This window comes from Primulina eburnea, chromosome 13, assembly GCF_022965805.1.
Source record: "Primulina eburnea isolate SZY01 chromosome 13, ASM2296580v1, whole genome shotgun sequence".
NCBI classification, from domain to species: domain Eukaryota; kingdom Viridiplantae; phylum Streptophyta; class Magnoliopsida; order Lamiales; family Gesneriaceae; genus Primulina; species Primulina eburnea.
Window position 1 is genome coordinate 33,247,020 of NC_133113.1, and position 27,683 is coordinate 33,274,702.

Genomic DNA, 27,683 nt, shown 5'->3' on the forward strand with positions numbered 1-27,683 from the left:
GATAGACAATTTCACGGATCTTTACTTGCGAAACATGTCAACTATGTTCATATTTATAATAAAAAATAATATTTTCGACATAAAAATTGATGTTTTCAGATGACCCAAATAGAGTATTTGTCTCACAAAATTAATTAATAAAACGTCAACAAGAGTTTTTGTGTTTACATAGTTTTCAACCACGTGAAACCAATATCATATTGAGAATGCAAATAAAGTATAGAATTTCAAATGGTTAGGAATATTTCTTGATAGTCTCAGTAATTTGTTGATTTACTCACAAATAAAGCAACATCTAAATAAAATTTTCTTCTACAATATCTATAGCATTTCCTGTACAAAAATGTTTTTTTTAAACACAAAATATATTTACTATCATAAAATACATGCAACCATTTATCTCACTTAACAACGACATTGAGTTGTGCTCCAGTTTGACTAAAAAAAAAATTCGAATACGTTCGAGTTCAGCTTTAATTCGATAAACTCGAATACAAATCAAATTTTTTTCGAGCCAACTCGAAAATCTTGTGAACCAACTTAGTTTGTTTATATCCATTTTACTTATTATTAAAGTACTTGAAATCGTTCTTTTATATAAGATTGATGGCTTATTTATACATTATAAACCCAATTAATGTTTTGTTGGATTTATATGAATTATTAGATTGTTATAGACTTACTTTGAATGTTTTTTATTCAATTTATTTATGTTATAAACATACAAGTTCAAAATAAATTTTAAAAATGTGGAAAATAATTGTTGTAAAATTCGTTTTTTTAAATATGAATCGGATATGAGTTTAGGTTTAGAAAAGGCAAGACGAGTCTCAGGTTCGAGTCCTGTCATCCACTAGAATAGGATTTCAAAAAAAAAAATAATAATAAAATAAAACCTTCAAATTTTTAGGTTATGCTAATTAAAGACTTCCTCATTCTAATCAAAGTAATGATTTTTAGAAGTGTAACAAGTTCCAAAAAAATATTTGAATCTGTACTCGGAAAGAAGAATGAAAGAATAGAATGTAAGTGGAAGCCGCTCAGTTTTCCCTAGCTGGTGATGATGTTGAGAAGTGAAGCTCTTGTTCTAATCAACCGCCTAAACATCTGCTCTAACTCTCCTTCCAAATCCTCCACCACCACTTCCACCGCCTCCAGCCTCTTCAACGCCGATTGGATCGCCGCCGCGTCGTACTTTCCCCAAATTATCAAACTGTCGACCCTCGTCAGTTTCAGCTTGAACATCTCCATACGTGTTGATCTCCCCTCCTGCAGGTTTGGTGTGGAAATCAACGAGGTCAGTGATTTCACGATGGACAAAATGGTGACCAGCACTTCATTCAGCAGATTCACGACCAAGGCCAGGTTCGGATCGTCCGTTGCGGCGGCGAGATACTCGTTTTTCACCCCTTTGATCGAGTGAATCCGCTTTAAGATCGCCTTCTTCAGCTGCTTCCTAGGGAGGCGATACCGCGCCAACTGATTCCCCGCGTTATCCGATTCGGTGGTGGCGGATACACGGCGGAATGCGAATTGCAGGTGCTGCAGGTGGTCCTTGGCCAAGAGGAGGAGATCCTTCGCGGCGCCGCACGAGTCCGCCATTTTCAGCGACGCCTCGGAGACCTCGTACGCCCGTTTCTGACTCCCATGGTTGATTATTTCTAGCTTGGTCGCCGAAGAATGCAGCAGATCGTTCACCGAATCGTGTAAATCTCTCAGTGCTTCAAAATCAAAATCAAAATCAAAATCGGGATTCGACATCGAGGTAACCAAAATTCTGAACCAGTTCAAAATTGAATCTCATAAACCACAGCTTCAAAATTGTACGAGGGATATATAAAAACTTGAATTCGAAAGAAGACAATTTTGTTCCATAAAGCAACTTTTGACCCGTAAAAGAATAAAGACCTCGTGTTTATTTAATTCAATCACGTAATTTGAACTTCATCAGTCATAATAAACAATTTATTATATGATTAAATGGAATTAATTGAGAATTGAATTATCAGATGTATAGCTGGAAATATCGTGCATCCTTTTCTCGTACTGAATTCTTGTGCTTGTCAAAGAAGAACAAGTTGCTAGCAGGAAGTTTCCCAGCTTGCATGTACACATGGTTCCAATTTGGTGTTCCTGCGTGCTTAAAACAACATTATCCTACTAGTCACGGTCTGGTCTTTTTGTAAATTCTTAAAAAAATGTCTTCATAATTATATATTAGTAGCATTAAGATAGTTTGATGAAAACACCGGAAATTTTTGGTTTCCATTTCTGAAATTGTTTGATCGTGAATCTTAGAAATAAGTAGTCGGGAGTATGTTGAAATTTTAATTAGTTTGATCATCTCGCAAGTTCAAATTGGTTCAAACCAAAACCATTTCATAAGTTTTGGGGTAAGCCAGAATTTATCAGCATATTATTTCAAGGTTCGAATTTTCTTTTCTGCGATGCCATTAGTTTGAGGTAAGTATACTGAAGTAGTTTGATATATTATGGCCAAGGATGAACAAAACTCATCAAAAAGTGCTCCATATTCTTTTCATCTATCACTTCTAATCTTTTTTATTTGTTTACCAAGTTGATTCGGTTTTTTGAATGACTCAAGTCTCAAGTACTTCAATTTTACTTCTTAACCGTGTGTTTGGATACTTAAAATTTTGGATTTTAACTGAACCTGAAATCTTATGCGGTTCAGTTTTGATTCTTCCTTCCATTATAACTGGAATTGCTAGTTTCAAATTCTAAACCGGCGGTTTTAAGAACCGTAGTTAGAGCTAGACAGAATAGACAAAATTTAAAATGATAATTTTGATTGTTATCCGAAGATGATGTGTATTGAGGGATAGCTTGAAATTCTTTGATTCTAAAATTCATTTAGAGTGAGTCTCATGTGAGACCGTCTCACGGATCTTAATTTGTGAGACGGGTCAACCCTACCCATATTCACAATAAAAAGTAATACTCTTAGCATAAAAAGTAATACTTTTTCATAGATGACCCAAATAAGAGAACTGTCTCACGAATACGACCCGTGTTAATTGTCCCACATCGGTTGGATAAATAACTTTTGAGTGGTATATATGGGATTGGACAATCCTCCCAGCTAGCTTTTGGGGTTGAGTTAGGTCCAAGTTCCAATCTTAACATGGTATCGAGCCCGGGTTCCACCGTTATGTATTGGACGACCTATAATTAAGCCACATGTTCTGCTCATAATTGGGTCATTTGTAAACTCCACGCTCCATATGTTCATTCCTGGGCGTGAGAAGGGTGTGTTAATTGTCTCACATCGGTTGGATAAATAACATTTGAGTGGTATATATGGGATTGGACAATCCTCCCCCCTTGAGCTAGCTTTTGGGGTTGAGTTAGGTCCAAGTTCCCATCTTAACAACCCGTGAGACCGTCTCACACAAGTTTTTGAGATTTTAAATTTAGATTTTTTTCCTTGATAAAATATGAAAAATAATCAGTTTTTATATTCCATTAAAGCTTTTTTTGGAAACTAATGCTCGGGATATTAGCCCCTTTCTTGATAATGGTAGATGTAGAAATAAGCGAGAGGATTAAATTAGTTTTTAGCATATATGTAATACATAAAATAAAATTATGTTAATATATTAAAGTAAAAAAATCACGAGACAGTGAGCAATTGTCCACAATTCTAATTTCGAAAGTTCCATTCCGTACGCATACCACTGTTTTTCTATTTATTTGATCAAGTCACATAGCACCAATTTTGGCCGTACATGAGGTGTCGTACGAAATGTTTTTACATGTCGAGTTGGCCTCCTGCTCATAATGTTCTGTGTTTTTGGATTTTTTTTGACACATTATAAAAAGTTAGGTTTTTTTTGAAACGACAGGGTGTCTGTTTTAATATTTAAAACTTCGGGTTGTTCTAGTGTTAATGTTCATCCTTGAATCAATCGCTGTAGTTTAATTTTCCTAGTAAAACAAACATTTGCACAATGGATATTTTGCTCGTTAATAATTTCAACATTTAAATCTTCCACTGAAAAATTCATCGGAGTTGTCCTTGATATGGGTATATTGTATCCAGCCCGGTGTATGAATTGGTAACGATGCCGCGCTTGCTGTGACCTTGGCTTGGCTAATTAATGGCTTTGTTTGTACCGACAACGAAAGTAAAGATCAACCATTGATGGCATGCGTTGGTAGCTGACACTGAAAATGCTAAAACTTACTCGAGTAAAAATGATGATTATCGAAACTTTTGTAATAAATGGAGTGCTAGAGAGTGGGTGCGGATTTATGCCTTCTGACTGACCAACTCTTAAAGTCTATTTCAAATTCTGTAAGAATTACTGGAATCCAAGCCATTTATGTTCTTTTATTTTAAATTTGAAGTCAGTTGGACTTTAAGAGACTTTAAGAGTTGGTCAGTCAGAAGGCATAAATCCACACCCACTCTCTAGCACTCCATTTATTACAAAAGTTATATATATATATATATATATATATATATATATGTATATAGAATTTACATGTCCCACGATGACTTCCGCATTCATTGAAATTGAATAGAACCTCCTCTTTAAAAAGATTCAATTCTTGGCCTCCGCTATGAACTTGGCAATGTCAAGCAATGCAACCTCGAACACCTCAATCAATACAAAATTATCAAAAAATACCAAAACCAAAAAGTGCCTAACAACCCACAATTAGGTCAATGATCTCCTTACTTAACATTGCTCGGGTTCCATAACATAGCTCTGGGCTCCTCCCATCACAATTGCTATACATCCACTCCTGTGATAGGACCAAGTGTGTTCCAGGGTTACATGGTCAGATTTTTAACTTCGTAAACTTGACCAGAAGACTATAGGACGATTTACCTTCATTAACCTCGGCATATTGTATGAACATTCAGCACATGCCTTTGCTCATGATTAAACTATGTGCCAACAGCAGCACATTGAGAAAGGTATAGAGACCATTAAAATATCCCATGTGTATAACTTTAGTCTGAAAGCAACTCTTCCAACTCAGATTCCTCGGACAATGGAGCATCATAGTCGAAACTCGTTTCGTTGTAAATAATGTTCCCAGTTTGATTATTCAGATCATCATCATCTTCAGGGTCAGACCATTCTTCATCATTCGAATTTTGGTCATCCACTACAACATCCGTATCTATATCAATGGAGCGTTCACCAGGTTTTTGTGGAACTGAAATCGCATTTGCTTTTGCCTCAGAATCTTCACAAATGCAGGAAGATGGGTTCTCATGAAATACACCCCTGCCTGGCCTCACCTCCTTCGGCTGTCCCATGAAACCCCTTTGAAATTTACTGGTTCTTGAGGAGAACTCTTCCCAGGTCATATTTTCTCTATTGAAGAACAGCTTGTACAGTTTTTTGGCATTTGGACGGATGGTTAGCTTGTGTCCAAAGTATCTCCTGCAATTAAATGCAACTTATTATCATGTTACCTGAAATTCAATCCAGTTCTAGAAAAAGTTGGAAAACAAAGAAAGAAGTAAGACATACCTCCGTCCGGCTATAATTTTTGCCATGTTCCCGTTGTTATTAGTGACAAATACATCACTTTCATCACAGACTATAAAATCTAGAGCCGCCATTCGAGAAGAAAACGGAGAAAACGATTTCAACTCTTCTTTTGTTGCAATAGTATCTTTTGAATAGAAATTGGGAAAAAGTGCCTTTAACGAAGCCAATGTATTTTCTCCCCCATATACCTCTCCAGAAGCCACATACAAATGAGTCTCCTTGTCATATCCAAGTGCTCTTAACATCAGACCGACTTCCTCCGGAGTAAGAGGACATCTTCCTTGCCTTCTCTCCCTATCTGGATTGTTATTCTGTATATCAATCAATAATCATATCAACTATAATTCAAAAAATAATATCATTTCTGTGCTAATAAACAGTGTAACCACACACACACACACACACACAGAAATATATACATGGATATTGTTTTGAGCTGGGGGAGCGTTGTGGTTTAAGGGTCTCAGGTTTATCTAAGGAACTAGACCTTAAAAGATCTTGGGAGCACAAACATATATGAATTCTTATATTTCTGTTTCTTGTGCTGCTGATTGCACATCCACAAACACCAAGGCCTTCACATTTTCTTCACATACGCGAACATTTTACAACGCTTGGCATTCCAGAAGAGTCAAATCACAAGCCAATAACCACCCGCTTACATGGAGTTGGCAATTCAAAACGGCCAAATCACAAGTAAATAACCACCCCTGGCCCCTCACTGAAAAAATCTCATCATGGAAATGAATTATAAATCAATCATTGTTCTCTCAGCATTTATTATGTCTTGATGAGATTTAACTAAATTTGAATTTTTAGAAAAATAAAGAAAATTACACCAAAAGCCTTACATGCAAAGTTTTCCACCTCCTCCGTATTTTACCAAGTTCCTTCCTCTCTTTATCCCCTCCACCATAATAGCATCCAGAGAATGCAAGCATATCAGGTTCAAACCTGTAAACAAGACGTACAATCTCGTAAAAAAACACTCTCACCCTCATCTGAATAATCACACAAAACAAGTAACCAAAATGCAACAAGAAGTTAGGACCAAATTCCTAATGCAAAAATTACTCTCGACGATTTCACTAAAAATTAGCCCGAGTAAGAACTACGAACTCAATAGACAAAACCATGACAGAACGAGAAAGGTCCAGTATAATATTTTCCTAGTATCCGTGCCTCTAATGTCGTGAAAGATAAAACAGGAGATGTCAAGTGAAATAAAACCAGATGCTAGTGGAAACTTAGTATTCATTAGGCACCTTAGGTGAAGGGCAATATAATGCTTGCTCCTACTTTTCATTCTTTGTACTAACTTTGCACCCATTTCAAGGATGGGACTAGTGAACTTCAGGGCGTGATAATTCACTCTGCATCTGAGCTTCTGCAAGTCTGTCTCCAACTTATTTGAAAGTCTGTAGTCAAATTTGGTCAACTGAACAGCCTATCACAATTACAAATGAAGTCATCAGTGACTTGGAATGAAGAACAAAAATGGGGAATCCAGCACCAACATGCAAAGTTGAGTTGTCATCATGTGAGAGCACGAGTATTTCCCACAACATCACCACTTAGGCTGACAAGAGGAATTAGCGAACCAATTTGCAGAGTTAAGCTACGAATCACTCAACACCATTTTCTAGTCACACAATTTCAATATTTTTAATCAATACACCAAGATATTAGTGGTCATCTTTCTAGCAATGTAGCGTGCCACCATGGTAGGTTCCTCTATATGATTAAAAAGTAACAAAGAGCACAGTCACAACAAACTCTAGTAAGACAGTTGTTTCCCAGGTTTGGCATCCTTTTAGCTTTTTCATTCTGTGTCATACATAAATGTGAAAATTTGACCGAGCATGCAAATAAGTGCAGAGCAACTAAATTTTACATAAAATGTTCATAAGGAACCAAGGTGTACCTAATCAATTGATACACAGAGGGAACATAATTCATGAGAGGATACCATTTAGGAAACCCATTGACTTACATGCTTCTTTGAAAGTACAGGTACTAATCGACTAATATAGCATCTTTCATTGCACTTTCTTGGAACACGCATCGTGTGGGGAGTCCATATCTGCCCTCTTCTTTGAGGGAGCTCTTTAATGATTTTAACATCTTTGGCTAGATATGATATAAACCAATCAACATTGAAGATCTCCGAAAAGTTGCTGCAGAAGAGAAGGCAGTCAAGCACCTAAAAGAAGCAATAAATTTGCGAAAACCTCGGTGCTAAATTTTCTAAAGACAATACCTAGCATCATTCCAAAATGATTTTGAATCCAATTTTGGGACAACAAGAGTGGCATTCAAAATGCGAGCTGCAACGACAGCATCAGTTATCTGCCAAAATGTTGTAGAGGTTTAGTACTGAATATATGCATTTGAGTAAAAATAAATGCAGAAAATCAATCCCGATTGGACTATACCGTTCAGGCCACTATCTTTCTTAAAGAAAGGTCATAATTGGCACATGATGGAGGTCACTAGGCATTGATGTGAGATGTATGTATATGTAGAGATATAGTGAAAGAAAAGGTATGTACTTTATGGTAAACTCTTCGCAGTTTCAAGATGGCTTTGTTATGAAAAATAGACTGTTAGCAAGAAATTTATATGAAGAAAAATCTTGTGACAAGCAAAACCCGATTACGTGCTAGCTTATTCTTATAATCCATGAGAATCCTCAGTAACTCATTATGAATTAATAAATTTATATACGACCAAGAAGATCTACAGTTCCACAATCCCAACGCTGCTGATCATGGATGATAAAGGTAAATATCTCTCTCAGCAGAATAATAGACAACTAAAAGATACTTTAAACACTTCTTGGTGATCAAATGACAAAAATGTAAGTCAGAAATTCGGTACCCCAGTTCTCTGCTGGTTCAGACCTCCACTGGTTGCAATCGCCAAATATCGATTTGCATGGGTGATGGCAGTAGCTTCTGTCAAACGAAAACAATATACCAACATTTAGAAAAGGTGAAACAAAAAAAAAATCAGAAACAGATTTATCAGCAAGCACCCTTAAAAGCTGTAACCAAGTCTACACACTTAAAAACTTGCTGCTGGCGTTGCTGCATCCATGATAAAACTGAGCATTCTTGGACTTCCAAAGATCTCGACGGTGTTCGCGGCCACTAGTCTACATGTCATGACCAATAAACATGATATCAGAATACAACACAGACCCGGGATGGACCTGACAATTAACTAATGCGCGAGAGGATGGGGGAGTAAGTTCAATATATTTTATGGGCTAACTTTGTAGCTGGAATGTAAATATGTCCGGTGGTCCGAACAGAGTGAAACAATCAGTAAAAACTTCCACAATCCACCAGCTAACTACAAAGTAATGAAAGTAAAAATTAAGCTGAGATAAAGTCACCCTAACCGGGACACGAAACAACGGCTCCACATTTCCCTTTCCAACGCCGTTATCCATCTGGAATACACAATGAAAATAATTGATAATTAAAAAACGCAAACACAGATCGATCAAACACAGTAATCGCCAAAAACCCGATAAAAATTAATCGTTTTTGGGGTACCATGATGGAGCGAAGAGGGTGACGGAGGTGATCCTTGTCGACATGAGATGGAGCTAAGAACGAGAGAAATAGGTAAAGGAATAGAAGAGCAGCGGACACCGCGGAGATGATGGGTATTAAGTATCGTGAGCGGCGGTAGTGCTGGTGACGCCGTCGCGGAACAGCCATGTGAAACGGCGGCGGATGGGTTTGGGAAATGCTATGATTGAGAGGGAACCATCATAATTTCTGCAACTCAAGTTGGGAAGCAATTCTTGGAATTTCAAGTTTGGACCATACGCAGAACTCGACAATGAATTGATTCTCGATACACGAGCCACTTTAAATTATTTTATAGATAGATAATATTAATATTTTTATATTTTATAATATATTTAAAAAATCAAATAATTGAAATATTTAGATATATAAGAATGAGATAATATAATTCAAATATGGTGATGTATTTGATACCATAAATGAATGAGATGTTTTTAATTCCATAAATCATATATTTTTTGTTTATATTACATTTACTTGTAATAAGAACATAATGTGTATGCATTACAAGTTATGAACTATCTATTGCAGTAGACAAAAATGATAATCAGAACATTTACAAATTCAAACACATTCTAATACAAGTCAACTGTCTTATTTTATGTTTGGATCGAAATGTAGTTGATTTTTTAAGAAAAAGAAAAAAACAATATTTTTACGAAATGGAATATATTTTTTATCTTCACATTTCATCAAATTCACTCATTTTACCCGTTTCATTAATTAATTAATTCCCTTTCATTCTTTCTTCTTATTAAATTTCAATTATATATATTTTAGAACGACAAATAGAAAAGAACCAGAAAAAGAATTGGTTTCCTTTTTATTTGGGCCGAGAATGATAGCGTTGGGCTTGAACCCACCCGCCCATTGGACTCCATTAATTTTCAGAAACTAAAATCTGTATATAATGGATCAAATTGGAGTGATTGTGAAAATTTACTATTTTATTCATGCAATGATTATTTTTCCGGCATGAAAAATGATAATTTATGAAATCCCTATTTTTTTTTCCATAGAAAATTTAATTGGTTTTAATACGCTACTCTTGGTACGAGAGATTAGGTGGGTTTATGATTTTTTAACTTACTTAATCTCATGTTTGATAAGATTATTATTTAATCAAGCCAGTCTTTTATATAAATGATTAAATTATATTAATTGGGATAAAATAATCACTCACCCCTTGAGATTATTTATCACTCTTAATCTGTCATATTTTTTTAATTTTACTCTTCTCCTATATTCAAATTCACCACCACTTATCGCCACCGACCGCCATCTTTGCGACCGACCACTCCTAGTCGACCGAACACCGTCGTCGCCACCACGCCACCGCCGACCGACCGACCGACCGCCATCATCGGCCACCAGACCACCGCCATCGCTGAAATGGATGAACAATTTTGTCAATTCATCAAAAAATTTTCAATTATTTCATTTTTAACTATCGTATCAAACATAATATTATTTTATTTTATCTAATTCAATTTTTTTTTTTTCATTTATCTTTATATCATTTCATAATTTTTTCCACCACCAAACATTGTCAAATTGCATTGAATTAATAGGAAGGGGGTGGTCTCTTCGATTTTACTTCTTTTGAAATGGCGTCTCTAACGTTGAAGCTCTCCTCTTCGTTGTTCCTATCAAAACCCACTTCCCCTGCACTTTCTACCTCCTCCACGACGTCGTTTACTCTGCCCTCTTCCTTCTTCATCCCTAGGAAATTGTCGGTCCGCAGAGGGAAGTTAGCCGTCATCAGAGCTCAATCTGTTGATTCTCCTGGAAATGCCGATGACAATGACCTCGGGAGTTCCCCTGCCGCCGGTGATTCCAAATCTCCCAATGGGACTCTGGTAATTTCGTCTTTGATTAGCCAGTTTTTATTTTTCTGGAAAAAAATGTTTAATTCCTCCTTATGAATGAAACTACAGCCGAAGAGCAGGAAAGAGATTTTGTTGGAGTACGTGCAAACTGTGCAGCCCGAATTTATGGAGTTATTTATCAAAAGGGCTCCTCAGCAGGTGTTTTAACTAATGGGAAAATAAATGTTTCTTTTTCTTTTCGTTGAGCTATTGGTGGCTGAAGTTTCTGGGTTCCTTATCTTTAATTGTAGGTTGAGTATTTTAAATGCACAAAGTTACTCACTCGTCTTGTTTGGACTGCTGTATTTTCGTTTCGGCCGGAAAATTTTGAAATTACATGTTTCAAATACTCTATTTATCATTTAAGCATTTCTATCGATCGCTAACTAATGCAATTCAAATTCTCCAACGTTAGAGTGACTTGAAAGTGCATGCCTTCCAATCCATTTTTTAGATCACGCCTTCAATCCAACTTCTGTCTTACCTAATTTATGGATTTTTTTTTCAAATTCTTAAACTAGTAGCTCGACTAAATACAGATTTAGCATTTTCCAAGTTTAAGAACGCCTACACTTATGGTCTATTTCAATGTTCTAAGTGTGTCTTACTTTAGGTAGTTGATGCCATGCGTCAAACGGTGACGAATATGATTGGTACTCTTCCCCCACAATTTTTTGCTGTGACAGTAACCACTGTAAGTATAACATATGTTAATCCGGAAGTTTTACTATTGCAGTTTTGTATCACAATAAATTTGAAGAGCTGGGAACATGCCATGCAATGATTATCATTTTATCTGTGCAGGTCGCTGAAAATCTGGCACAGTTGATGTATAGTGTCTTGATGACTGGATATATGTTTAGGAACGCTCAATACCGGTTGGAATTGCAACAAAGCCTGGAACAAGTTGCTCTTCCCGAGCCACAAGAGAAAAAGGTGAGTTCTTTTGGTTGCCATTTCCTGATTGTTCTCCGATCTCCTTTTTTCCTTGTTTCACGTATTTTTTCTTTGTTTCACGTAGTATTCATGCATAAGAGGTAAAGGGTGAGAATTTGTTGAGAAGTGTCTTACCATGTCAACCTAGATAAAGCAATACTGCGAGTACATGCCAATAACATTTAGAATTATAAAAAAGAGAAGGAAAACTGCATGGACTGTGTAAACGTGCTTGTGTTACTTGACAGCATCCTAGGACCCTAGAGTTGTATAAATGTTAATGTCTTAATGATCACCAGCCTAATGATTTGATGAACTTGAAAACTGATGTTTCAAGTTTCATGTTTGACTGATGCTGGACATTGAGGGATATTATTTTAGCAAAATAACTCTTGGGTTTTATTAGAATTTGGTTTCTATAGTTAAACCTAGATGTTCTCTGCAAGGATAATGGTGGTGTCCTATTGAAAGCTATTCTTAGATTTGCTCCTGCTGTGTGCATTTCCTTACCGTACGAAAGCATTGCCAGCTGCTCAGAAATCTGCCATGGCAGCAAATGCCTCAGGACAATTCTATCATGTTAACATTGGTATAAATGGGCAGCAATCTGGAACACCGTCGCAGTCCTGTTGCATGGTGTTCTTGCAGCACGGATGTTATATATCTAGCTTGCAGAGATATACATAATTGTAAATATTCTTTGACCATTTATATTGTCAATATGTGCATCTTTGACTACTACGTTCTAATGCCATCAAGTAACATAACAAATCTGTAGTGAGATTTTTGACTTCGCTCTTTTGAGGTTTAGGATGTGCCAGATTATTCCCCAGGTACGCAGAAAAAAGTGACTGGTGAAGTTATAAGGTGGAACAATATTTCAGGTCCAGAAAAGATTGATGCAGTTAAATATATTGAACTACTTGAAGCGGAAATCGAGGAACTAAATCGACAAGTGGCTCAAAAATCTACAAATGAGCAAAATGAACTGATGGAATATCTGAAATCTCTTGAGCCTCAAAATCTCAAGGTCAGAAATCTCTATAAAATTGGTTTATGGAAACAAATAAATTATTCTAAAACTCATTATGGCCTATAGACACCGTAATGAATAGATAAATAAACAAGTGAATACTAATGAAATAAGAAATACTCAGGAGCTGACCAGTACTGCGGGCGAGGATGCTGTGCTGGCGATGAACACATTCGTAAGACGACTATTGGCTGTCTCTGATCCAAGTCAAATGAAGGTAAATTTACTAGCTTCTGCTGACGCTTGTACTCTTTGGTAGCAAGACACTTTTGAGTATGAAATCCCGACATCATTTTTGTGATTTGAAGAAATTTTTTCGGGCATATTGTTGCAGTTATATACTAGATCTGGATAAGATGCCAACGATAAGTGAAGGCTGGTATTAAAAATGAAGTCCTGTTAGTGTGTGGTTTTGCTTTTCACATGTGCTAATTTCTTCAGCATTCTGTGTTTGTTAAGGGGATCTCTGTTAGTCTAATCGTAGACATGGTTCAAGTAGTTCTCTCTTTTTATACCTATGAAATAATTTCATCCAAGTACTTTGTGTTTTGTCACTTACAGACTAGTGTGACAGAGACGAGTGCTCCAGAACTCGCCAAGTTGCTTTACTGGCTTATGGTGGTTGGTTATGGTATCCGGAATATTGAAGTTCGATTCGACATGGAACGTGTTCTTGGTGCTCCACCAAAACTTGCAGAGCTCCCCCCAGGTGAAAACATCTAATGGTCATTTTGAGTTTCTTGACATGCTAGGAGTAGCATATCACGTCTATGTAATGTAAGTGGAGTAAAAAAATGTGATAGAAAATGGACTGTCATAGGGTAAAGCATGCCATCATTTGTAATTGAAAGTGGCATCACGAGCATGATAGGATTCAGAAAGTGTTCCAACATTCAATCATCATATTTTAAGATTCATTAACTAGTTTTGTAAGATGTGTTTTGTCATATATAACTGTAATATATTGACATAAAAAAATCAGTTGAGAACATTTTCATGTAAGAAGATGAAAAGACATTTCCTTAAAATTAATCAAAACTATAACTTGGAATACGAAATTGTCTTTCATTTATGTGACACGTAAAGAATGAAATGAACACATTTTATGGGCAACACTTCCTCAAAAAAATTGAATAACAATGATGGATCTCTTAATTTCATACTCTCGAACTTCACCTCATCTCGCAACCAACGCTTACAATTATTATTGTTATAATTGTGCCGATCACCATGACATGTCGCATTTTATGGGCAATTAGGCAGTCAACCATCGTGTACATTACTTGTAAATTTAACTCAATGAATGAATGATTCCAAGGATGCTCTTCTGATGCTAGTTCGTTAGTTGAGTCTCACCTTATGCAATTTGGCAACAATTACTACTTTTGAAGATTCGAAGACACTTGAATTTTATCAACGTGGCATGATAGCGACTACAATTTTGGGATTTAAGACACTGGGGCAATATGAAAAGAGGAGCATGATTAAAATACCATTCAAAATAATTATATGTGATAACTTCTACTTCAATTAACTAGTATCGATTCTTGGTGAACAACCAAAAATTTTGCTTCCCTTATGAGCTCTGTCAAAAGGTAGCCAGCAAACATAAAGTAATCGAATCGGAACCAGAGCTTCATTCCCACTTGACAATAATTTGCCACTTTCAAGCGCCTTGGTGCGGGAACCATTGTTGGGGCCACTTTGGATACGTTCGCTTGAACAAACTCATACACACGGTGTCGTGCTGTTGAAGAACTCCGTTCAGTATGCATTTCATCGCACCTGAAGGAGAAAACAAAGCGATAAAAAAAGGTCATGTCATCAATCCAACCAACTGGAACGTGTGTATCACCAGTCTCCACTCTTTGTAGAAGAAAAAATAACAAAATTATAGAAAAGAGAAGTGATCATGTTGGATTATCTTAGTTATGCGTATGTGAGAAAGAATCCAAAACATTAAGGTTATTTGGCAACACTAATTTGCGATGTGAAGATGTCGAGAGATGAGGGAAAAAAGAGGAAAATGGGTGCCACCAAAGGCACACCTTCATTTTGTAGAGGAAACAATGCCAGAATTTCATCATATGATTGAAAAGGCAGGTGTCTACTATCTATGAGAAAATTCATCGAACGGGTAAAAGAATTCGCATGCACACAGCAGTATACATATATCAGCTTGATGTTAAACTCAGCATCATCTTCCACAAAAGTAAACCCTCTCCCAAATTTCAATAGGGTGAGGAAAGTACCATGTGTGCCTACAGGTTCTTTGATGCGACCGCGACGACCACATTTTGTCCAAACTTCAACGGGCTGCAACCAACAAAAGATCATTGAGAAAAGAAACCACTACACAATAAATTTCGAATAACTTTAAACTTCATTGGTAAATTATATTTTACAGATTTCCTAACCTTGAACCATCTCACATCCTCAGGGTTATGAAACATATATCTCACAGTCGCTTTTGATTTCGATACTCGTTGTGGATAACTGCATGAGATGCATCCTGCTGTGTTAGCATTTATCCAATTTTGAAGCATAAATTGAAATGCAAAACCACATTATTAATTCCGAAATCAAAGCCAACTGATTATTCATTAAACGAGGTATTTTATTAACAAGTTGCCTAAGCATCAAAACATTAACTTACAAAATTTCACATTTGTTTAGAGTATACACAACAAGAAGCTGATATCTATCATACCCAGTTAAAATAATTTTCTTCAGAACAATCCTGTCTGGATCTACACCTCTCAATGAACCAACAGCAGCAATGGTTGGAGTGGCATCTTCTCCCGGGCTCTTGAAGGCTATTAAAGGAAGTGATGAAAAAGAAATCGGAGCATAAATTGAAGCTATGGAAAATTGCCCTGCATGAAGAAACCTCTCCATTTTGTGCTTGTTAGCATTGATACTGTCCGAGGAAAAAATAGGTCTGCAATACCAAAGTTAAAATGAGTTAATCTCATATATTTATTTCTTCTAAAGCAACTTAAGAAAACATAAATTACCGCGACATAAACTGGCGGAAGCCGACATGAAACAGGAGGTCTTCTTTTGCTTTAATAGGAGCAGTATACGTGTCATGCTTCCGAATGCTAGAATCCAATAAAATTAAATATTGTAAAAAAAGGCATATTGCTGCAACAAGAAATCAGATAAAAGAGGAGCACCTGAAATGGAGAACAGAGATTTTAGACTCATGCTGCAGAAGACCAGAACATATTACTGGCGTGGTCTTCACCAATTTGCATAACGTAGATCCAACGCTAACTGAAACTTCCTTTATATAAACTCTTATATACGAGCCAACTGGTACAGAGTCAGTTGTGTCTTGTTCCATACCAAGACTTTTTGCAAGTACATGTTTTTGCGTTCTTGAAAAGTTATCAAATGCAAAAATTCTGGAATACTCAGGTGGCAGAGATTCCTACAAAGTAGTAAAAGTCCTCAAGAGACATTACTGATAAAATCCAGGACAGTTCAATCTATTTTCCTGAACATACTTTGGGGTCCCATGAAGAGGTTCTGAAAGACTTGACACCTCTGTACTTGGCAAATCGTTTTCGAGCTGGGACATCTAATGGAGTATCCACTTCGTCAGGAAACTCTGTATTGTAACGCATAGACTCAATTAGCAACTGGATGAGAATTAAATGGGATTCAATAAACAGGAACTAGAGAAGAAAGTCAAATACAATTGCAATAAACTAAATGAATGTCATGCTCAATTAAAGACGTATTATTCAAACAACAAACTGCTCAAGGTATCTTCTGGGAAAATTCAAAAAAAATTGACCTTGGACGTATATTCATGTAACTGAAGAAAAAGTGGAAAATTAGCTACATGTCAGAAATAAATAAAATACTGAAAAGGTACCTTCATCTTCAGCGTGTGCTTCTTTGATTTTTCGAATTTGAGCCTCTATCTGCTCTTTTGTTAAATTCTCACCTTCCTGAAGAATAAAGTAACCTCATTTACATTCAGAGGAAAAAAATAAGCAAATCGTTGTAGAAGGCATTAAAAGAACGAGCTTCAAATTGCTTTAGATAGAAGAATATGACCTCACTTGAATGAGAAAAGTAATGTGCTCCGTTTAAAATTATCAATTGAGACTATTGAAGTATTCATGAATAGCTAACAAGGACTATTTTTAATGAATAAAAAATAATTAAAAGTAGACACAAAAATCAAACAGTGGCCTGTTCCAAAGAGTGCTCTTAAAGGAACTTGTTACTACAGTTAAAAAAGATATGGAACTCATGCCAAGTATCAATTCATTGTAATCATTTGGTATATACCTCCTGCTTATAATGCTTGTAGAGGTTATTGACATTGGTAGTAGGGGGCCGATAAGATCAAATATTTACCATCATGGAAGAATCTAAGTCAGTTTCTTCATCAGAATCTCTCAAATTCAGTGAAGCCTGATCCTCGTCTAACTCAAAGCCATTCTCGACTTTCTGATCAGAAGAGCAGGCCACGCCATTTTCCACCACCATCCCATCAGCTCCATCTTCATCGCTTGCAGGATAATCATCGTCAGAATCATCCATAATCCATGCAGCCTGTAAATTTGTTTACAACAGTAGTAGCATTTAATTACATTGCATAAGTAGTGACCTAGTATATTGCCAATCTCGCCATTAAAGAAATTTAGTATTTAGAAAATTTTAGAAATTTTTAAACAAGGGAACAAACATGGCCGCACCTGATACTCAGATGTGCCCTTAGGAAGCCTTTTCTTTTTCACCCTTGTCTCCTCTTCATACTTGTCAGCTTCAGCCATTTCTGCTTCTGTTGGCCATGTCTGAATTAAGAAATATCAACAGTTACTCAGCAGAGATGATATAAAGATGAAGGAAAGAGATATATATCAGGAGAAAATTTAATTAATATTGGAATCATGCTTTTCCGGTGCACAATTGTTTATCTCAGATAACTGCTGACATAGCGAACAGCTGTAACACAAGATGCATAGGTAAGAAATCAACTTATAATTTTATTGCGGACAGCATTTATTGAAATAGAAGCCAAGGTTCCTGATGTGACGATGTCCAAATTGAAGCAAAAGATATACAAGAACAAATTTAACTATCAAGAAGCTGAAAATATATGGAGCACCAATCACAAGATATCAACCTGTTCTCCTGCCAGTAGATCTGGGATGTTTTCAATTACTAAAGGTTCTTGCTTCATAGGATCAGGGGTAAGGCACCTCACAACCTGCAATATGCGAGAAAAATAACAAAATGAATACAACTGAATACAAGAGGCAAGAATCAATGTCAAATGAAGTATGGAGGTAAAACACTCTCCACCCGTGGAAAGACCCAAGTTCTAATCATGAAATCTGAAACAACTAACGTGCGACTAAGATCCCATACCAGTAGCATGTTAACCTAAAATTTGTTCGCTAAGTTTCAAGGCAGTCAGTTCACATTGAAAATCCATAGAGTTGGTCCATGAGTATAATAGCCAGGATTACTCCTTCAATGACCATCCAACTCCACCATAACATAAAACAGATACATAAATCACATAAATAACCAGCAGACACGTTGACAGTATTAATTCGGTGGCAAAATATTTTTGGTCCAAAAGATTGTTCATATGTCATTAGCTTTCATTTTTCAAAGGGTAATACAGAAAAAAAAAGGTTCTGATCGGTTGTGATCCTAAGAGAAATGGAGCCCAAAGATAAAAATATCCATAGACATCACATCATGTCTCGTGTATCTATGGGCATTGATTGGACATAATGCGTCTTTGGTCCGTAGAGGAGTGTCAGTTACAGCAAATGTAAATAATCACATCATACAGATGATTCAATATACGATTATTATACTTCATCCAAAGCATATATCTGCATTAAAGTTTAAACAATTAATGGCATACCTGTACATCGTTTATCCCCTCTGAGTCCATGAAGTCACCTCCTTTTTGTACATTCAGAGTACACAGATCCTTGAGAAGTTCAATTTTATGCAACTGAAAATCCCCTGCACCAGTTACATGTACCTGATCCAGAAAATATCAGACACTAACATATATCAAAGCAATAAATCAACTACTGAGGCTGAGGATGTCACCAGCTGATTTACTGAGAGACCACGAGCACGAAGATAGCCTGTAAGGACAATGGTACAATGTTCTGAAGTGCAATCATCGGCCACGAGGTCAACCTGAGACAATTTTGAAGGTTTGGATATAAGAAAAGCAAGATTCTTTGACTCTGAGTTAAGTAGCATCTAATTTCTTCCCACGAGTTAGAAGTCAATTCATCTGCAGTCTACTAATTTAGTCAATGACAAAGTATAGGTGGCCTTGTAACTTGGCAATCTTACATATAACTCCTCACCCATGCATGCAAATGACCATCTCCCTATATCATGATATGCCAATAATGATATTCCTGTCCTCAATTACAGGGTCACATAATTTGGAGATGGGTCGTGAAGATTTGGAAGATTTAAAATATTTAATATCAACTTCAAAGATTACTAAATCTTTCTCTACGGATAATATTCAAAGATATGTGACCAGTCAGGGAGGTTGTGGCGATTCTAACATTATCACTTGAAGTCAAGCTAAAAGACAAGGAAGCTCGTCACCGGGTTCTTAGTCAAAGTTTCATTTCACGGCTGTCTTTGCTTTACGTAATTTGATTACTTGGAAGATATTGGCCTAGTACCCTTCCCTTATAGAAGTTTATAACTTTCAAATAGAATTCCCGCAAATTGCTACCAAAAAAAGCTCCACAAAGCACATCACATTTAAAAACTATGTTCAACAATTTGACATGAACACCAACTTACATTTTGTCAATTACTCGACAGGAAAAGGTTTCACCCGATACAATTAAAAAGTAATTGTACTTCATTTATTTAATCTAAATTAAATAAGAGTCAAAAACAGTAATCTCGATGTTAACAGAGCAAAGTACGTCGGCTTCACCACATTCATGGATCTCAAACTCATTAGCACCGTCACAGGGGGCTCAGGGGGATTTAGTCAAAGTTCTATTAAAGTGCAAAATAAATTAAATGAAGGAAGATTAGCAATTCAAATGGGAAAATTGAGATACAAGAAATTCAATCAACTAAGAGCAACTGAAAATTTACAAGACTGCCTAAAAATTTGTCATATTGTACCTTTTGAGCCATAAGGTAAGGCCTTTGGTTTCGCCAATGAGGCACCTTAAGCCTTTGTTCCTTGAAAAGTGAGAGGATCTATGACCACAAAATAAGTACAGAGTATAAGTCTCAGGATTCAAGAAAAACTGAGGATTGTCGGACAGCTTTAGTTGCCTCAGTTTATAATGGCATTGCGATGAAAAGGGGTAATCAGTTTAACAATTTACCTTATGCAACTCATCCTTTTTATCTGCGGGATAAAACTTGCAATCTTCTGGAAACTCAGAAGCAATCTCAGACATGCACATCTTCTTCAGCTCATTTTTTCCTTTCAAATCATCAGGAAGATCCTACAGACACCTCTGTGGTTTCAACACATAATTTCCTTCCAATATTCTATAGCTTACAGAATAAGCGGAGGGGCACAGAGAGATGGCAATGGGAAAAATCATATACCCGAATTAGCACCATGGTGCTTGGAAGACCGAGTGTTCTGAATGCAGAGAGACATTGAGATCCAAATGAATCAATAAAACAATCGGAGTCACTCTCTTCAGAAAATGCATTTGGGGATGCCACAAACGCAATCAAATCAGCAGTCTACAAAAAAAGTTGTCAGCATAAAAAGTAGGGATAATTCAATAGTAACAAGTGTTAGACATGCAAATTAAAAAATGAACCAGTAAATTACCTTGGCCATTTCCATGCATGCGAACAAATCACCATGAGGTGCTTTCAAGACCTATGTAGACACATGGAGTTAATGCCCGTCGACTTTCACATTAAAATTCTCGATTTTCAAAAAACGTTACCAAGGAAATTATTTGTTATCCTAATATATCATCACAATCACATATTTAATAGGGGAGTGAACAGGCAAGGGTTAAATATCAGCAAACAACAAGCTCCTAAACTTATATTGGAACTAAGATGATATCCATCATTGACGACACAAAATGTTCGGCCATATAGAATATATTGTGAACGTACTGTGGCTCTCAATTTGTAATCAGATGATGCAACAGCAGGGAAATTTGCTCCATTTCTCTCTCCAGACAACAGAGCTAGGATATCTTCTTCAAGTGAGTTCAAGTTCACTGAGGCCGAAAGGCCAAATAGCACCTAAGATACATACGCAACATCACAACGCAATTTTTTTTAAAAATGAACTCAAACAAGCAGAAACTTTATCAACATCTTTATGTTAGTTGCTTAAAAGAATCCAGGGAAATAAGTGCATACAACAACACGAGGAGGGCTCATCTGTCCTGACAATGCCCTCTTCTCTTTCAATATCGCGGCCCTCTTCTGTTCCCTTATCTGCAGTCACGTTTGTTAAATAAAATACAATTCAATCGAAAGATTTAGTAAATTTCAACATGTTACGCAGCTCGGCTCAATTTACCAGTAATTCGTGATATAAACCCAGAGCACTTACACCAATAGACATATAAAATCAAGCAACTTGCACACAGTTATCTACAAAAAATTTCACGATACCATCTTGTTGCGCTGAAGTCGAGCAGCTTTCGATCCTTTGACAACATTAAGTTCAGGTTTTGACTTCTTGATTCTATCTGACAGAAATAAAAAAAAAGTAAAAATTGAGGTTAGTTGTACTTAGAAGAGATAGATTAAACAATTTGCAAATCAAGAACTTCACCTTTTGAAGAAACTTTGTGAACATTGCGGGAAGACTTGGAAGCAAATCGGGTTTTATGGTGTTTGTTCAATTGAACCCTAGAGCCTCCCATGTCGATCAAATCTAACAAAATTATCACCAGAATAAAACGCTAACCCTCTGGTCAGAATTTGATATGGTTATTTCCCATGAAAATTGATGCCTAGGGTGGGCGTCGGGTCGGGTTTCTTGGTTTTTCAGGTAGCAAAAATACTATCTGAACCCGAGTATCTTACTACCCTACGTTACGCAGAAAAAAACTGGAGTTCAGCATGGCATAAAAACAGCCAAATATTTAATTCTCACTCTCCGATTATATTGAGGAATTCAACAATAATGTGAATATATATTAATATTAATTAACTAGCAGTGCAAAAAATAAGATTTATTAACAAATATTAATTAGCTATCAGATTTATCAACAAATACCCAGATTTAAGTCCAAACTAAATCGGTATTTTTTCCCAGATTTAAATCAAAATTAAATGCAGAACTAGGGGGAAAGTTAGCAGAGATGGCCATATTATTCATATTTTATATATATTTTTTTTTTTTTTGTTAACATTCGGGTGAAACATTCATCACCAAGCTTGAATTAGTAATTTTATTGTCTTAAAAAATATTCATCAATAATCGACGCTCAAGCGGTAAATGAAACAAAAATCGGATTAAAAAACACAACAATAACTTACGAAATGATATTGAAGCCCAGTGAACCAGTGACTCAGTGTGGCCGCTGCAATTCGCAGAGGAATAGGAGGAGAACACCGGTGATTGTGAACCCTAGCCGCCGCAAATCGGATTAAACACAATAATTATTGGGTTTGGGTCCCTGAAATTTTCGGAAATCACCCGAGCGATCGGGTCGGGTGCCCAAAACCCGAAAACGGAACGCCCGCCCTATAACGAAGTTCGACCATTTGGTACGGAGTACTTTTGGAAGCACGTTTATTTAATGCAATTTGATTGGGCCGGATTTCCTAGTTCGGACTGACGTGATATCCCTTCGGCCCAGTCTTCATAAATATAATTTCTTAGTTGTTTCTTCATTTGATTTGAATTTATACGTGAGTAGGTTTTTTGTGAGACGTTATCACGAATTTTTATTTGTGAGACGAGTTAACCATATCGATATTCACAATAAAAAGTAATAATCTTAGCATAAAAAGTAATATTTTTTCATGGATGACCCAAATAAGATATTCGTCTCACAAAATACGACCCGTGAGACCGTCTTACACAATTTTATATATATATATATATAATTCATTTTCTACTTCACTTAGTGCCCTTTTGCATTAACAAAAACACAAGTTACTCAATGTGTTTCTTTTTATAAAATTTAACTAGATTATTAATTATATTAATAAAACAAATTAAATAATTATAATGGTAAAAATTATTGATTTTATAATTGCGTGATTAAAAACATTTGATTGACTGAAATGCAAATTTAAATTGTTTTAGCTAAACAACGATCCGGACAAATTTAGACATACTTTAACAATATTTTTATTTCAACCAAATTATATAATTAAATTAACTTAAATAAAATATTTAATTAAAATATTTAATTTAATTACTTAAATGGTTAAGCACAATTCAAAAACGTAGATAATAAGCAAAATTTTATTCAATAAAAATATAATAAATGGGATAAAAACAGTGGGTAAATGGAAGCCTATGAAATTCACTTCTTCAACATCTGTAAGTAAATGCTGGAGAGGAGGAAATTTGGAACAGTACACCAAAATCTTCGAAGGGACCCATGCTATCATGCGCCACATTGGTGGTGCACTCCACCCCTTTCAATTCTTGTCTTGTTACAATAATTAGTCTGGTCCGTTTCGTTTCCCTTCATTCTCAAAAGTTCATTGAATCTCCTCTCTGTGCAAAGAAAATACAAATAACCTGAAAAAGTTTTTTTTTTGGCACTTGATTCTGAGAGTAATCGACCTATGGCTATAATCTGCATGATGAACTATAATGCTTCAATTTGTACTCTGTAAGAATTTGCGGGACATTCCCAGATGCAGTTTTCTGAGCTCTGAATTGTCAAGCGACATCGCGCTCAGATCTGTATGTACCTTTGCTTTCTCAATATAGACGGTCGTATCTTTTTTCTTGGGATGTGGCGGCCTAGCGCATTGCTGGGAAGAAATTTATTTTAAGAAATGGAATTTCAAGATTTTCTTTGTTTGGGATGGCTTGGTTATGTAATTGTTTAACAGCAGGAATATGTTTGTGTGTTGATTTGCTTGCTGTATAGTAAGTGTACGATCATTGACTGCTTGATTCTTGTTTGGAAAATTTTCCAAGTTTTAATATAAAAGTTGATCACTTTCCAACACTTGGCTTTTGTGCGATTGCGATTTAAGGTTTTTTTTTGTTTAAGCTCATTTTTAAATCCTTTTAGTTGAATCCGAGAATCTTGTTACTTTCTTGAAATCAAATATTTTGAGAAGCATGTATATTTTTAAAATCTTAGGTATCAATGCATCAGTACTTGTTTTCCATGACAAGCACTCCTTCAAGAACTAATGCCAGTAATTAAGAGAGAATAATCCCATTCATAATTTCACGGAGGAACCTATTCAACCAGAAAGTTGATCGTTTTATTGAACCATCTTTCTGAATGAATATTCATGTTTTGAATGTATCTTAACTCCTGTATAATGGGATTATATGTTGGATGTAGCAGGTGAATTATGCATTTTAGATGCGAATTAGAATGAAAAAATGCAAGCAGTTGGGTGGTGATCGGATGAGAATAGGTGTTGCTATTGGCTGTAGTAGTAGGAATATTTTTCTCCTCTTTAGCTTCTAGGTACAGTACGATTTGGATCATACTGAGTTCAGAGAATATTAGGAAGACCCATGAGAGTGACACCGTGGAATCACTACCAATTGGTGGATAAAGAGGTTGATCCTGATATCCAGCTGGCTTCGGGGAAGAACGGGCTTGTCTGCGGGTGCACATTCTTTGTGTGCTTTTGTCGCCCATCTACCAGACTTGAGAGCCCATGTCATTTGAAAGTTGGACCGGTGCAAAACCAAGAAGTCTTGCCGGGACCTGCTGTTTTTTGTGAGAGTAAAGATCTATCACGTTCTGATGATAGTGATGGTGATAATAGCAGCGTTAGAAAGATTATTAGTCTTAAGAGCAGTTTGAAGAAACCAATAGATCTTTCAGTTGCTGCCACAGGTGGTGGTGGCTGTACCAAGAATCACACAGCATTTTGTGAAAAGAATGGTGATGCTGCTTGTCAAACGGAGAGGAGGAAAGTCCAGTGGACAGATACTTCTGGGGGAGAGCTTTTTCAGGTTCGGGAATTTGAGATGAGGTAAGAGAACTTAGATGCTTTTATTTTTTGATGTTCCAGTCATTAGGATATTCTAACTAATTAGCTCCGCCTTTTTCTCTCTTTTGTGTCATTTATGTTGTTTCGTATGGGATACGCTGGCTACTTGCCAACTACCAGCAATTACTTTTTACTTGTATTGTTCTCTGTTTTTGGTTTTGCTTGGATTTGTTGAATGTCATCATGTGACTGAGGTTTGGAAATACCCCATCTGGTTTACTGTTCTCTGTGGACCTTGTGACGTAGATTCTCATACTTGGCGGAACTCTCTATTTCGGTTAGCTGGTTAACCTCATATTGTGCATTTTTTAGTTATTGAAGTAAGCACAGGAAACCTACTTATTTTACATGATTATTGTGGTCTTTCAGACGTGAGTTCAATTATGATTTATGATTAATGTGGTCCATTGTATTGTTATCCTCTAGAAAAAAAAGCTTCAATGTATGTGTGTTTGTGGGTGTACCGTACCACCTTGTTTTAAATCTTTATTGATGCAAAAAGTATTACATAATATTTTTATTTTTATTTATCATGAAGTATTAGACACTATTGATGAACTGAGTAGTTGTAACTTTATTGACTCGAAAACCTAATGGTGTCACTATTTTCCATCAATCTTTTATTGATTTCTTATGGGATTTTCTTTAAGAACTTAAATATGATGTGTATGGAAATGCAGAAACTGTATATCTCAAAATGGTACCACAGGCATTGCATGTTTTCGGAATCTGAGATTCCGTGCTTACTTTTACAACGATTGGCGTCACATATAAAAATGTTGATCATGAAAGCTTTCCTATCTCATAATTTGTTTGTGAGAGTGAACAATGTTGGTTATTCATGGACAATTCGCTTTAACCTCAGATGTCATTAGAGTGGCAGAAAGTAAAAGAAAAAGGAAAAAACTCACTCTTGGGCATTTCTTTACCTCGTTTTCTGTTTAGGTTATGCTCTGTTTTATTTTGTAGAAACATATTTTTTTGAAGTTAAATGAGAGAATAAGATTATCTTTATTTTGTTTTTAGACCAGGACTTTTTTCTATCAAAACAGTTATTTAATGTGAGAATTTGTTGGTAGAACTGCTATCAGGTAATGTATAATGGCTTATAATGTGTCGAATATTTTAAAATTTGAGAAGATGGTGGGGTGAGTTGTTGACATCATATCATAAAACATAATGATGTAGTTGTTTTTAAAAGTGTGGAAAATGTGAATTGAAAAGAATCATTGAATTTGGAGATGTGAAAAAGGATTGGGCATTTAAGGGGAATAAAATGAAAATAAAGCGGAAACCTAGTTTTCAGATTTGAACTTTTGTATTCCTCGGATAAGTAGTTAAAAGTTGGACCAGGCATATCCATAATTTAACTACTCGCCTGAACTGAAGCTAGGGGAAAATGACTATTTTACTCTCTACTTGCTCCATTCTCTCTCTCTGTTGTTTGGCTTTTCTACATCCACGAGTTTTGGTTTAAAGTGGTCCTTTGTATTATGGTGCTTTAGGAAGAAAATAGCTGGAATATGATTATATAACTAATTGGTGAAGGGAGGACCGGAGTTGGTAAAAGGGTCGAGTAAGCTATCTGTCATGGATAAAAATTATGTAAAAGAGTTTTGGAATCTCAAGCTGCACATTACTAGGAAAATCACATGAGCAGTGAGCTTTCCCCTACTATAGTTTTACCTTGGATTTATTGTGTTGCATAAATATGCGCGCCTTTGTTTCTAATCTTTGGTTGTCTGCAAATAATTGTACTTTGTGCAATCCCATTTAATCCGTCTAAGGCTTCACGAGCCACTTGCATGCGGAACATGTTTTGAACTTGTTCTTTGTTTGACATTGCCAAGTCAGTTTAACAATCAAGCATTCAATGTGATTGCAGTGAAAATGAATCAGACGATGAATTTTATCATTGCAACAAAAAGTCTTGTTCTTGCAACGTAATGTAGTCTGAGGTTTTTCTTCCCTAATCCAACGAGTCGCTGCAAAAGATGCATTGAGCTTCATGGAAGAAGGAAATTTTGAGTCTATACAAGAGGTTTCTCTATTCTTTCTGTATTCCAAATCCTTTCGCCGCGGTCGATGCTCGTGTTGGTGCAGTGATAGCTATCTTCTCTAGGTTCTTGTTTGGTCATTTCGATTCGGAGAAGTCTGGGACGAATCTTCTGCCACGAGGATGAATGATAGAATTGTTATTAGTTTGCCTTATGTTGGTGTTAATGTGATTTTGGACGTGAATTACATTGTCTTATTGTTGTGAACTGTGTTACTTCTTCTGTAGTCTTGTAAAATCTAGCCGTATATGCTAAAAGCTTCTATAAATATTTTACATATCATTGGATGAATAAGTCTCGTATTTTGCGAGATAAAAATGTGTTTTCGTGTATACTATATATAGATCAAACATATAAATGATACAGGTTTTTTTCATAATTGCAAAATGTTGTGTACTCCGAGGGGAGTGTTTACTAAAAATGTTGAAGGCAGTGTGAAGTTCTTGTTAAGTGACTTACCAGTCTGC

General features: G+C 36.1%; 5 protein-coding genes across 12 annotated transcripts; 2 read left to right on the forward strand and 3 right to left on the reverse strand.

Moving 5' to 3' along the window:
* Positions 1-872: 872 nt before the first annotated feature.
* Positions 873-1,986, reverse strand: LOC140810841 (uncharacterized). The gene has a single exon (XM_073168739.1). The coding sequence runs from the start codon at positions 1,759-1,761 to the stop codon at positions 1,051-1,053; it is 711 nt and encodes a 236-aa protein (XP_073024840.1). The 5' UTR covers positions 1,762-1,986; the 3' UTR covers positions 873-1,050.
* Positions 1,987-4,509: 2,523 nt separating this feature from the next.
* LOC140809005 (O-fucosyltransferase 16-like) lies at positions 4,510-9,397 on the reverse strand. Of its 5 annotated transcripts, XR_012113076.1 has the most exons (11): positions 9,098-9,397; positions 8,935-8,991; positions 8,601-8,691; positions 8,415-8,491; positions 7,795-7,883; positions 7,528-7,711; positions 6,800-6,981; positions 6,386-6,488; positions 5,514-5,845; positions 4,860-5,423; positions 4,510-4,773 (listed from the first exon to the last, which is right to left on the reverse strand). XR_012113076.1 is itself a non-coding variant. In XM_073166443.1 (10 exons), exons 1-10 carry the CDS (start codon positions 9,263-9,265, stop codon positions 4,985-4,987), a joined length of 1,716 nt encoding a protein of 571 aa, XP_073022544.1. In that variant the 5' UTR covers positions 9,266-9,397; the 3' UTR covers positions 4,510-4,984. The 5 variants fall into 5 exon arrangements, 4 of the variants coding, with proteins under 4 accessions (XP_073022544.1, XP_073022543.1, XP_073022545.1 ...); XM_073166443.1 differs by having other exon boundaries at positions 4,510-5,423; positions 8,941-8,991; XM_073166442.1 differs by having other exon boundaries at positions 4,510-5,423.
* Positions 9,398-10,695: 1,298 nt separating this feature from the next.
* Positions 10,696-13,964, forward strand: LOC140809006 (uncharacterized). Its single transcript, XM_073166447.1, has 7 exons — positions 10,696-10,995; positions 11,074-11,163; positions 11,618-11,698; positions 11,809-11,940; positions 12,752-12,970; positions 13,098-13,190; positions 13,535-13,964. The coding sequence occupies exons 1-7, from the start codon at positions 10,744-10,746 to the stop codon at positions 13,694-13,696; spliced, it is 1,029 nt and encodes a 342-aa protein (XP_073022548.1). The 5' UTR covers positions 10,696-10,743; the 3' UTR covers positions 13,697-13,964.
* A 474-nt stretch (positions 13,965-14,438) lies between these two features.
* On the reverse strand, positions 14,439-22,704 carry LOC140809004 (uncharacterized). 3 transcript variants are annotated; one of them, XM_073166440.1, is made up of 22 exons: positions 22,490-22,704; positions 21,780-22,032; positions 21,617-21,693; positions 21,359-21,436; positions 21,107-21,238; positions 20,808-20,858; positions 20,573-20,716; positions 20,344-20,466; positions 20,135-20,212; positions 19,073-19,165; positions 18,879-19,001; positions 18,123-18,206; positions 17,692-17,790; positions 17,351-17,548; positions 16,860-16,935; positions 16,486-16,589; positions 16,153-16,409; positions 15,991-16,077; positions 15,684-15,914; positions 15,391-15,469; positions 15,226-15,289; positions 14,439-14,758 (listed from the first exon to the last, which is right to left on the reverse strand). In XM_073166440.1, exons 2-22 carry the CDS (start codon positions 21,868-21,870, stop codon positions 14,640-14,642), a joined length of 2,388 nt encoding a protein of 795 aa, XP_073022541.1. In that variant the 5' UTR covers positions 21,871-22,032; positions 22,490-22,704; the 3' UTR covers positions 14,439-14,639. The 3 variants fall into 3 exon arrangements, with proteins under 3 accessions (XP_073022541.1, XP_073022542.1, XP_073022540.1); XM_073166441.1 differs by having other exon boundaries at positions 21,780-21,881; positions 22,490-22,703; XM_073166439.1 differs by having other exon boundaries at positions 21,780-22,037; positions 22,490-22,702.
* Positions 22,705-23,559: 855 nt separating this feature from the next.
* Positions 23,560-27,534, forward strand: LOC140809567 (uncharacterized). Of its 2 annotated transcripts, none has more exons than XM_073167238.1 (3): positions 23,560-23,876; positions 24,496-25,141; positions 27,045-27,534. In XM_073167238.1, exons 2-3 carry the CDS (start codon positions 24,675-24,677, stop codon positions 27,109-27,111), a joined length of 534 nt encoding a protein of 177 aa, XP_073023339.1. In that variant the 5' UTR covers positions 23,560-23,876; positions 24,496-24,674; the 3' UTR covers positions 27,112-27,534. The 2 variants fall into 2 exon arrangements, with proteins under 2 accessions (XP_073023339.1, XP_073023338.1); XM_073167237.1 differs by having other exon boundaries at positions 23,561-23,876; positions 24,499-25,141.
* Positions 27,535-27,683: the final 149 nt, after the last annotated feature.